General features: G+C 41.8%; 1 protein-coding gene across 2 annotated transcripts in view; it reads right to left on the reverse strand.

Annotated features, from left to right (window-relative positions):
- Positions 1–5,844: 5,844 nt before the first annotated feature.
- Positions 5,845–12,340, reverse strand: part of VWA8 (von Willebrand factor A domain containing 8) — a 417,525-nt gene continuing 411,029 nt past the window's right edge. For both annotated transcript variants that reach the window (XM_028526305.2, XM_036011319.1), the window contains 3 exons: positions 10,881–10,979; positions 9,064–9,302; positions 5,845–6,808 (listed from right to left, as the gene is read on the reverse strand). In XM_028526305.2, the coding sequence (XP_028382106.1) occupies positions 6,700–6,808; positions 9,064–9,302; positions 10,881–10,979 (447 nt within the window). In that variant the 3' untranslated portion in view covers positions 5,845–6,699. The remainder of the gene's footprint in view (positions 6,809–9,063; positions 9,303–10,880; positions 10,980–12,340) is intronic.

Here is a 12,340-nt window from a genome sequence, read left to right on the forward strand (position 1 = left end):
CTCGATCACTAAGAACCTGGTTACCTGTGCACACCTGTGACACCTGGAACCAAGGGAGGCCTACCAGCCAAGATGGATTACTGGGAAGAACTGGGGGCTGCTTGAGCCTCGGATTTCTATTTATTTTCCTAAGATATAGTACCCCAGACTGGGCAAAGGGGGGAAGGAAGGACTGTGTGTGTTTGTGGGTGTTTTAAGGGACTTTGGGAAGACATTAGGTCACTATTTGAAGTCTATACAGCATTAAAGAAACATTTCCTTTCCTTTTCATGAATCTCTGGCATTGAGAGATGTCTTTCCTACAAGGCGGCAGACAAAACGAACCTGGGGCGGGGGTCCTTACCGTAATAGTATATTGCCTCCCCCCTCCCCCCAGTTGCTCTGTAACAGGTGGAAGGTCTTTGATCACTGACAGACACCTCGTGGCATAACCCCGATGTCAGGGTTTCCAGAAAAGGCAGGGCAAAATACAGATGGAAATCTATTGTCTCTAAAAAAGCAAGACTAAAGAGAACCAAGCAACTTTTCATTTGCACCTGACAAAGCCTTCAGCAAGTGCTCCTGGGGGGCGGGGAGAGGCCAAATCCATCACCCAAGGCAAGAATGTCATCCCCTACACGTCTGTTCTGTACCCTCACACTGTGTCCCAGACCCAGTCCTCTGCTTGGATGATGCTCCAAGCTGCAATCCCCCTCTGCCTTGACCGGCTTCTCCTCGCCTGTCCCCCATCACAATGTCTGTCTGAGGCCCTTCATCTCAGCTGGGGCTAGAAGGAAAGCATGAGAATGAAGGAATTCAAACCAAGATGTGCATGATGGATAGCCTCTAAGGGCTATTTGTATGTTAAAAGAGAAATCCCTCTCACTGAGAGATACCACTCCAAAGACAGACTTCAGATGTTAGGGGGCAAGCAGCCAGGCCAGCTGTGTAGAGCTGTATTCCAGCCAAGTGACTAAATGTCTGCTTTCAGGCAGTTTTGTGGAGCTGCTACAACCTTCCACCTCTGGAGAGCTCATTCTCATTCCTTCCCGTTTCCACAGAAGGTCATAGAAAGAAATTTAGTTTGGGTGCTACATATTAAATATCATTTTTTTGTATTTAAGCCTGCAATGTATGAATATGCATATTCCATCAGCCTGGAAAATAGTTGTTCCAAAGCACTGGGGACCTGAAGGACACATTTCAGACAAAGACCCCTTCGTCATCAACTGCAAAATGAACAGCTGTACTTTCCAGCCCATGTGGCCATTAAGTAAGCCCTGGGCCATCCTGAATTCCCTTTGTTGTCTGCCCTTTTCATTTTCTGTGCATAACATCCTGGAATCTGGGGATCCAGGCTTGTTGCACAGACCCCTAGATTTCTCACCAGTCCCAGGCTCTGCAGGAACTGTCCCCAAGAGGCAAGGCCAAGGCTGGTCAACAGGCCACTTCCCCAGCGTTGCCATTGGATTTCCACTGAGCCCCGAAAGAGCTCCTTTCTGGGTCAGTGTATTCAGTGTTGAATTTCATACATGCCAGCAAATCCTCTGTAAAAGGAAACAGACCATCAAGCTTTGCTGAGGCTTACTCTATTCCTGGAGGCCAGTGAAGAATTCTTAATTAGTGCTGGAAGGAAGAAATGGTCAGTCTCATTACATTAGCGTAAGTACTTATTAATATACATATTGTGTTTGAAATTCCAACTTCAACGTTCTGAGTGAATGAATACATTCCCCCACCCACTTGTTTCAATTAATAAGGCTTCAAGTATGACATCAAGTACACAGAGTACTCTTGACAAACTCATTATTTTCTTGCTACACTCCCACTATATTAGGAGACAAACCTGCTTCGAGATGTTCACACAGATGTTGTTCCCTTCCATTTCCAGGTCAAGCTCCAGCTACCATTATTAATGTTTCAGAGTTGCATGTAACTTTAATAAATCCTTATATTCTGAATTTCCTCTGGGGTCACATCCACCATCTTTGGGGTCAGATTTTATTGCAAAACACTTTATTTGTTCCTTTAGAGAAAGAGCTGGTGGCTCCAAGGCTTTTTCACTAAAGGCTGTGAGAAGAGGGAAGACTCAGGGGGCCTCTGGTGCCTGTCGATGGGGAGGACCATGCACAGTGGATCCCTAAGTGTTATTATGTCCCTTGACGAGATTTCTTAGAGCAGAACATGTTGTTCTTGACACCCTGTAGAAACAAAGCACCTTAAAAGAGTGTTACACTTTGCTCTGAGTGGCCAAATACGATAAGCACCACTCAATTTAAAATTACGTAACCCTGGTATTCCAAAGACAATATGCACCGCCATATGAGAGCAGACTCCGTTTCTGTTGGAAGGTGAAAGTCCCAGACAGTGTCAAGTCTCAAAAATCCTCAAATCATTCTCATCTTGAGAGGTTGGCCTGGCAAACATTTCCCCCTCTGGAGATTTTTGTTTACAGGATTTTACAATTAAAAAAAAAACCACACACACAATTGCACATTGTTCAGCTTTGGCACAAAGGTCAGCTCTCAGTACACAGTAGTTTTCCAGTTCATCATCTTTTTGATCCCACTGTGCAGATCAGTAAATATGTAGTTTATTTTAAGGCAGCAAAGTGCTGAGTAAAAGACAATGGTCAGAAATTATGTATAGAAATACCTATCCTCTTTTCCAATTCTAATGATTACATAACTTGCAGAATGCATATTCAGTCAGTAACAGTTTTTGTTAGTGCGATTGATAAATGTGTCAAGATCCTCTGTACAATAGGGGCTAATGTGTGTGTTGGGGAGGCAGGTTCTGGAGACAAAAATACACTGAAATGTTGTGGTTCTTATAAGATAACGAGGGACAAAATCAATTCACTGTGTGAGGTATTGGAACACGGAACTGTGGTTATAGCTCGTTTTACCCACTTTTTAAAATCCATAGATGAGGCAATTGAGACTCAGAGCTGATTAGCCCAAGTTTGTACAGGTAGTAATAGCCGAGCAGCATCTAGAACTTCCTTTCTACTGCCTAATTCTACCCAGAGTGTGGAAATTCTCCCCATTCAAAATGGCACTTCAGGTGCCTTCCATCATAGGACCTGCAGGACTATCGTCACAGCCAGGGTCAGAGGAGAGGGGAAGGGAAGGCAATAGGCAAGAACGTCACGGGACAGCCCTGACCAGAAACTGGTAGTAACTGAGACTGTTCATCTATGTACTTTATAAAGCCTCACCTATTACTGGTTGGAGTAATTGTTAAAACGTGCACATTTTATTTGCTAATATGAAAAAGCTATGCACAGTATACTAAATACAAGTGGACATTTGACTATTCCTGGATGAAATTCCAGAAAAAGTTATCCAGCCAGGAGATATCGACTTAGAACATGTGGAATATCTCATAATTGAGATGATTAGAAACAAATCAGAAAGAAACACAGTAAATAAGTGCCTATTGCTTTTGTTCCCCTAGCCTCGTACCTCTCTGCTCTGCTCACTGGCAAATTCAACTGTGGAGGATCCAACAGGCACAGGAAGAAGCCAGGTGGAGGAAGTCTTGAGGCCTCCGCAGCTGACCTTTCAGGAACAGTGACAATGCTGTCTGCAGAAAACCACTTCTAAAGGGCTTTCAAAGCCCTAGAATTTGTTTAGAGAAAATCCTGTGGCATTGATGGATTTCTCCTCTGCTGACAGCTCACAGGACAGGGTGTAGTGTGAAGAATTAAATGATTCATTCCAAACATGTGATGGGCTCAAGCACTCCCACTCCGATCCACTTCTTGTGGCTGCTCGAGTTGCCCCGTGTGATGAGGTCATTTGCTGGGGTACACAAGGCTTCAGGGGGAGCACACACCATGTACTGTGGCATTCACAGCATTCATTCCTCCTGGCTGCTCATGGGTAACAATGAACCTTCTCAGCAGTACAGGGGCTCACCACACAGACGAGACAGGGTTAGACGCCTTTCAGCGGAACCCTCCTGAGGCACACAATGAGTTTATTATAACGCCCTGGCTCTCCGAAGGGCCTGGGAACAGCTTGGAGTGGCTGATAATTAAGGGCATTTAATAATAAAGGCACACACTTCTTAGGTATTACAAGAACTGAAAATAAAACCCTTCATTTTCTCATTCTTTACTCCCCTCCTCCATCATCCTTCCCTTTTACAAATCAGAAAAGCCAGGAGTTGTACACTTTTTGTTTGCTTTTAAAATAACAATTGCAAAGGATGTCTGGTCAGTGGGGAAAGGTAAATTAAAACACTTGAGAACATTCCTTCCATGTTAAAAAAATGGCTTCTGCTCACTCAGGTAGTTACACAAGGAGAAGATTTGTTAAACGGCTGTTCTGTCAATCACTCTTGGGCTGGACTTCTAAAGGCTTTGGGGGCTGTGACCCTCTGGCAGAGGGCATCCCTAGGGCTTATGCTGCCACTTGGATGGGGACATGCTCAGTTTGCTGCTGTGTCCAGGAAGGAGTAATTAGAAATGTCCCTGCAGCAGTGGCCCATGTCCTTGGTTCTTACACCCCACTCTGGGTGCCTGAATATGTGCCGATAGCTTGTGAGTACCAAGGAGAGGAGAGAGCTCTATGGTCAGTTTATAAGAGAAACTGCAGTGGGAGAAAGAAGAAAGAGGCAGCAAGGGCTTGTTGCCTCGGTTTGGAAGAATGAAGCATGAGAGCGACCAGCACAGTCTAGCTCTGTGCCTTCTTAACAGTGAGCATGGTCTATTCTCTTGAATTCCTCTAAACCTTGGTTTCCTCTAAACCTTGGTTATTTGTAAACTGAGGATTTTATTAGTACAACCAATAGTCAATAGTCTAATATCTTGGGAAAGCGACTTAAGTTTTCTGAGCTTCAATTTCTTTATCTGTAAAATGAGGTTAAAAGCCCTATTTTGCATGCATTGTTGTGAGGGCTGAATGAAATAATATATGAAATAATTTAGCATACCTGGTGCATAGTAAGTAAATTGTTAGCTGCTGTTATTTTTTTTATTAATGTAATTACATTTTAAAGGCACTTATTGGTTTGCAGTTGTTTGCATTGATTCAACACATAGAGCGAGCTCTGGTTAGAAAGACAAGAACATGCCATGCAAACACTTTGGGTAACGCTGTATTGGATATCCAGTTGCTTTTATTTCTTTGGTTGCCAATAGGGGAATAGGGTGGTGGAACAACTGGGTGTTATGTTTTTCCATTTCCTCTAAATAATTAAAATAAAATAGATCCATATAATTTCACTACTACACACACACACACACACACAAATAAGGTAACATTATGAGTGAACATGTATGAGTGATTATATATGTATATATGAGTGAATAAGGTCACATTATTAACAAGATTAGTTTTCTCAATCATTTTTAAAAGGAACACATACACTGGTGCCCCCAATATTCCTGACTTTGCCATCAATGGTGAAGAGGAACTGTTATTTATTTGTCTGTCTGTTTATTTAATCCTCACCCAAGGACATTTTTTCATTGCTTTCAGAGAGAGAAGGAGATAGACAGAGAGAGAGACATTGATGGAGAAAGAAACATTGACTGGTTGCCTTCTAGTATGTGCCCCAGCTGGGGATTGAAACCACAACCTGGGTATGTGCCCTGACTAGGAATCAAACCTGCGACCTTTCAGTCTATGGGACAATGCTCCATCCAACTGAGCCACACTGGTCAGGGCAAAAAGGAACTTTTTATTATATGGTTGAAGTGAGACTGAGTTCTGCTGAAGGTTTGATTTTAAACACAGTGACATCGAGCCTACTGATAAATAAAGGTCAGTCCAAGATGGGGTGGGAGTAAGGTACACTTTGAAAGAAAAAGAGTGAAGCTTGAAAAGAGTATTTTTTAACAGCTGAAGAAATTTCCAGTTATCATGTAGGTCGAACGTACTGCCTTGTTTTTACTTTCTTGTAGGTAAAAACATAAGCATTTGTTATTTTGAGCACTGCATTTTGGATATCAGTAGGGAACACTGTGACACTTTTGAGAAGCACTAGAAGAACAAGAAGAAACAGGAAACTCAAGGCCAGACATCCTTCATCCTTCTGCTCCTGACAGCATAGAGAAAGGACATTTGCTCTTGATTATTTCAAGAAACTTTTAAAAGTCACGTGGGAAAGGAAGCAATCCAAGGATCTTTTGATTCCTTTTGGTTTTGGCCAAGAAAATGGAATTACTGAGAAAACCCAACCTTTTATAAAAATAATACTGCTGTTAGGACTTCTCAGTGGATTTACTGCTGTAACGTCATTGTTGGACAACAGAGTGGGGGAAGAAATAAAAGTAATTACGGGACAGGTTGGGTGGGTTTGTACAGACTTGTAGTGAATGGCAGAATGTGGCATTAGGGCCTTAGTTTGCTGGAGTCACTTTTGTTGTCTTGGGTGATCAGAGGATGTGTTAAGACAAAAACTAGGTACTCTCTTTTTGGACTGGCTGTGAAATGACCTTCCTTTAACCCTTATATTTAATAAAATGCAGGTCAACTTGCTTCCTCTAATTATTTGAAAAGCTATCAATGGCTATAGATGTCCATGCGCGAGCCTCCCTCTGGATACTTTTCTGAATTCTGATTACTGGCCAAGTGTAAGAAAAGCCAAGAATGTCAGAATTATCCAGTTACTGCATGGGTTCATTTGACTACGTCTTCTTTTATTCAGAATACTCTTTATTCCCATCTTATTGCAAATCCCAGGCATCAGGGTGATGAAGGGCACTTCTTAAACACTGGACAACATGGTGGAGGTAAAGATCTGTTGTAAAATCTGAGGGATGTCCTTGGTATCCATGGCAATGAAAGACCGGCCAGCTGGTAAAGTTCTCTGAAGCCTGCCAGGATGGAAAGGGAAAGAAAATTACCATTGCAAATTGAGGCTTCTCTTCCACCTCCAGCCCCCACAAACCACAGCATCCAAGTGGTTTCTTAGGAAAGGAAATTTTTTACTTCCTAATACCTTGCCCCTGCTTGCAATTGAATGGGCTGTCACTAGGCAATGAAAGGTTTGGAAGAACAACAGGGAGAGCACATTAAAAGCAGTGAACTGAAGGAAAGGCCTTTTCAGTGAGTAAATCAGTGGATTTGAAATTTTTCTCTCCCTTTTATTACTGTTATTTTCCGGTATTTTATATTCCCTTGACCGAACAGAGCCCTAGGAACCAATCTGAGATTAGCTCACATGGGTCCATTGAATGGTTGGCCTCACACTGTACTTCTAAGAGCTTTTCCTGTCTTAGAAAACAAGCCTCAAAATATGTTACCCACCCAGGCCCTGGTCGGGTAGCTCTGTTGATTAGAGCATTGTCCCAAAACAATGCTGGGGGTTTGATCAACCAATGAAGGCATAAATAACTGGAACAACAAATTGATATTTCTCTCTCTCTTCCCCCCTTCCTCTCTCTAAAAAATCAATTAAAAAATTTAAAAAATGTTACCCAGGCAAACCCCAAGTGTTATTTTCTCTCTGCTGCCCTTTTCTTTCTGCACATCACACAATGTGAAATGCAGTCTGATTTATGCAATTGCTGCTTTGATGGCACTGAGGTTATATAGGCTTATGACAATTTCTTAAAATGCCAATTTATCATTTGGAACAAAGGGCCATCTTTTAACGCAATAAAAGTGAAAGACACAATTCTACTCAAAAGAATGCCTCCTTTCACTGTGCCAACAAAGTTTGGTTTTCAAATGACATTTAATAAAAGTCAACCATCCTGTGTAGTATCATACATTTGGCATGCCCGGTAGACCAGCTAATTCTGCAACATATCTTTTGCCAGTGGATGTTGGACCATTTCCCTAGGAAACCACAAGGGTATTATTGTGCTTAAGTATTCAAACAGGATCTGTTCACTAGAAAGACAAAATAGCTATTTCAGCTCAACCAGTATTTGCTGAGCTTGCTGTCTGCTTAACACTGGGCTGGTCGTGAAGAAAATCTGGGTAGAAAAGGCATGGTTTGTGTTCGAGGACACTGAAGTTCTAGAAAAGGCTAACATACAAAACTGAGAAAAATGCAAAGTAATAAAGTGACTGTAATTACATATATTAAGTCTATTCTTAACCTTACTATGCAATCCTGCAGCTTGGAGAAAGAACATAGAAAAAATGCCAGCACTTGGGGCACTAAAATATTTCCTAGTCTATACAGGACTCTGAACCAAAGTACAGCAGGTAAAAAAGATGTGAATAATAAAAAGGCATGTGCCCTTTTGAGTTTCAGGCAGGAATTATATTTTGGTGTGGGAGAAGATATAATTTCTCTTCTTACAAGTATTTAAGCAGACAAAAAGCATGAGCCCTTTCTATTTGTAATTGAAAAAGAGAAATGTTAGTGTGTTTAAGTCACTGACAGTGTTTCCAGATCTTTGTTTTCAGATCATCCACAATGATGTTTATTGACTGATCATAAATTTCTCTGTTGAAAATTCAGTATATTCAACATAGCAATATATACTATATATACTATCTTACATTGTTTCCAAGTGTTTCACCCATCTTGTCTTCCCAGTAAGGGAGATATATAACTGTTTGTCTATATATAGATATATAGAAATAGATATATATTTCATATATGTATATGTGTATATACATATATATGTCTATATGTCTGTGTATATATAGATACAAATATATACTATTTATATGTTTGCATAAGTCTATATACATTATATAGACATACACAATCTCTTATGCTAAGACAATAGTAGATGTTTGCTCCTTTGTATATGATTTGAACATGAACTGATCACAAGTGAACTTGGGACCTAGAGGTAAAGTGCAAAATGTGTTAGATACTGTTTAATTTACTAGTGGACAAACAAATTTGCTACTTATTTTGTTGTTGGTAAGTTTAATATAAGCTGAACACTAATTAATTTAAAATGATTATTGCTCATCCAAACATAAGCTAGAACATCACATCCTCTCAACTAGACTATCAGCTCCATCAGGGGAGTGACTCTAGTTTCTGTTTCCCTCTGTCTTCCCCACTCCCCCTTGAGATGCTAAGCCCATGAAGTGGTGTGTGTCAGGGACTCAAGTATCTTTACATCTGCCCTTTGCTATATCCTGAGGTAACACTTACCTGGTTGCTTGATCACCTAAAGATCCAATAAAAATGGCAAAAGCATTTACTTGAGGGTTGCTTGTCAGGATTTGGGCAAACTTGGAAGGATGTATTCCATATCGTGACAGGTTTGCATCACTCAGGACGATGACGAAGTACTCATCAGCTTCTTCTTTGACAATTTCCCGGATGGCATGTTCTGTCCCCTCTAACGTGTGGTCCCCACTCATGCAGAACTGAGCATGGGCATGCATTGTCTGGGGGTAACAAATGTGGCACAAAAACCTTGGGTGAGAAATGCCTTTTTTAACAAACATGATGATTTTTCTACTGACCATGAAAATGCACAAATACTAATTATTACATGCGAATGAAAAGTCTCAGAGTGAGTCTGCTTAACTGGCATCATGGAGTGACTGAAGCACACAGTAATATTTTTATGTGTGTTCCAGGGTACAGCCAAGAGGAGGGCCCCAAATAGGGATTTGGAATGGGGCCCAGAACTCAGGGTGTCCAGGAAATATTAGGATGTCCTCACCCCTCCCCTGCACAGGTGTGGGTTGGGGGAAGGGACAAATGGAGTAGGGCCATTGAGAGCTGTTTTGCATAGCAACAGCTTTGCAGCTAACCTCTGGTGTGGTCATTTGACATATCTATAACCTTTAACTGGCTGCATAGATATGTTAAATAGCTGTGGCCAGTGCTCTGGGCAGTGTTCTGGGCCCAGGGAATGGAAGTAACTTCCCCCAAGACTTAACTGGGAGGCAACTCTCCTGAGTTACAGTGCCTGTCTGAGAGCTTGGAGAAGACTGGCTCCACACCATTGGACCATGCCTACCCAGACTCATGATGGCAGCCCAGTAATGCTGGAAGGATATGAGAGTGCTGGCAAGTGTAGCTGATTGTGGGAGGAGTTGGAAATGGGGCTGCAGAGGAAGATTGGCTTGGGGATTTAAACCGAGACGTAGCAGCCATTGCAGAGAGGACCACGTGGCTGGGGCAGTGTGGGGAGAACCACAGCCCTGTGAGAGAATCACCATGCGGCTTTGCCAGAGTGGAGGCTCTCGCAATCATTGTGCCGAGAGGACCATGTGGCTAGGGCAGAGCAAGGAGAGAACCACTCTGTCTTTAGCAGAGTGGCGACTCCTGAGGCCACTGAGGGGAGAACCACATGGTTTTGGCAGAGTGGAGACTCCCGCAGCCATTGTGCAGGGAGAACCACTCAGCTTTGCCAGTGTGGGGACCCCCGCAGCTTTAGAAGGGGAAACTACCACCCAGCTTTAGCAGAGATCCTGGTGACACAGCTGGTGGTGCTGGGACCCAAGGGAGGCCTACTAGCCGAGACGGATTACTGGGAAGAACTGGGGGCTGCCTGAGCCATAGCATGGACTTCTATTTCTTTTAGTTATGGTACACCAGGCTGGACAAAGGGGGAAGAAGGACTGTGTGTGTATGTGGGTGTTTTAAGGGACTTTGGGATTTTGATTAAGATATTAGGTCACTATTTTAAGTCTGTACAGCATTCCTTTTCACGAATCTCTAGCATTGAGAGATGTCTTTCCTATAAGGTGGCGGACATAACAAACCTGGGGGGTTCCTTTTGGGTAATAGTATATTGCCCTCCACCCTCCTTGGCCCCTTGTTGTTTTGTAACATGTAGTTAAGACTTTTGTTAGAAACAAAAAATGTTCCCAAACAATCCTATTTGGCATTTAACTTTTAAAACTCAAGTAGCCATTTTTTTGCCTTTTCAGTGAATTTTTTCAGTGACCAGAAGATACTTTGCCTAGTCCAGTAGAAGTTTTCACAATATAAAGGTAATTAAATGAATTTACCTTCAGAATTTCTAGTCTTTGCTTATTGTCCTTGGGGATTTTGTTAGTTGGAACTAGAGGAATGTTGTAGTCATCTCCAGAGTGTCCAGCGATGTCATACTATAGGCAAGACAATCAGAGAGTTAGAAGTTCTGTCAACTACAGAATTATCATTGGACCTATAAGCCTCCAACTCTTTGGTCTGTTATTATCCAGGACTGCTCAACATATGGCCATGGAGAGGTGCATAGAGATGGATATGTGTTTGTTAAAAATGGCAAACAAATTCCTGACTCCTTCAACTTCTGGTCCCTCTTCATGTGATCTCTACTCTCTAGCAGGAGGCAAAATCTGATGAGGGCCTCAGGTGCTACCAGGAATTCTGTTTCTAACTTTAAGGAGAGAGTTAAAAAAATCACATACACATGTGTATGCACACAGGCACAACATACTTACATTATGGTAGGCAGAGTTCTTAAGATTCCTGCCTCCCTAGTTTAGATAGGTTATATAATGTTCTTCCCTTAGTGGGGAAAGGACCTGTGAATATGATGGGATATCACTCATGTTACCTTATGTGGCAAAAGGGATTCTGCATATGTAATTAATATGACTAATCAATTGTCTTTGAATTGGTCAAAAGGGAGATGATCTGGGTGGACCTAATTTAATCATACTAGTCCTTTAAAAGCAGAGAGTTGTTTGTTTGTTCTTTTTCCTCTGGCTGGTAGTAGAAGAGAAAGATAGATTTGAAGCATAAGGGGATTTGACTTGTGGGAATTATCTGTGGCTGAAATAGAGGGGGCCATTCAGCAAGGCTGTGGAGTGGCATCTAGGAGCAACCCTGGCTGAGAGTCGGCAAGGAAACAGGGACCTTACTCCTGCAACCACAGGGAACCAAATTTTGCCAACAATCTAAATGGTCTTGGAAGCAGATTCTTCCCCAGAGCCGTCAGGAAATAGGTCAGTCTGGCTGACACCTATTTTAGCCTTATGAGATCCTAAGCAGAGAATACAGATGAACCTGTCTGGACTTCCAACCAACTGTTAATAAATGGGTCTTTATTTAAGATGCTATGTTTGTGGTAATTTGTTACACAGCAATAGAAAGCTAATACATATGCTTCCCCCCCACCCCAAACATAAAGTTTTGAAACATATACACTATAAAAATGACAGAAAAGCACAAAAAGTAAAAATCATTCATAATCTCACTACTTAGAGATAATTTCTGTCAATGTTTTGTTGTGTAAGTTCCTAGGCTTTTATTTTCCTCCCACTGTATGTGTGAGAGGTTGCACATTCACCTGTATACACATTTACATTGGCATAATTTTTAGTTAAAAATGAATAACACTGCCCATGTGATTTTATAACCTGGTTTTCTACTTGATAATGTATAACATATACTTTCCAATTTAGAAAATACACAAAATTTTCTGTCTCACAATGTACATGAGACAGTCCTATCTGTTGAGAAG

Source organism: Phyllostomus discolor, chromosome 11 (genome assembly GCF_004126475.2).
Source record: "Phyllostomus discolor isolate MPI-MPIP mPhyDis1 chromosome 11, mPhyDis1.pri.v3, whole genome shotgun sequence".
NCBI lineage: Eukaryota > Metazoa > Chordata > Mammalia > Chiroptera > Phyllostomidae > Phyllostomus > Phyllostomus discolor.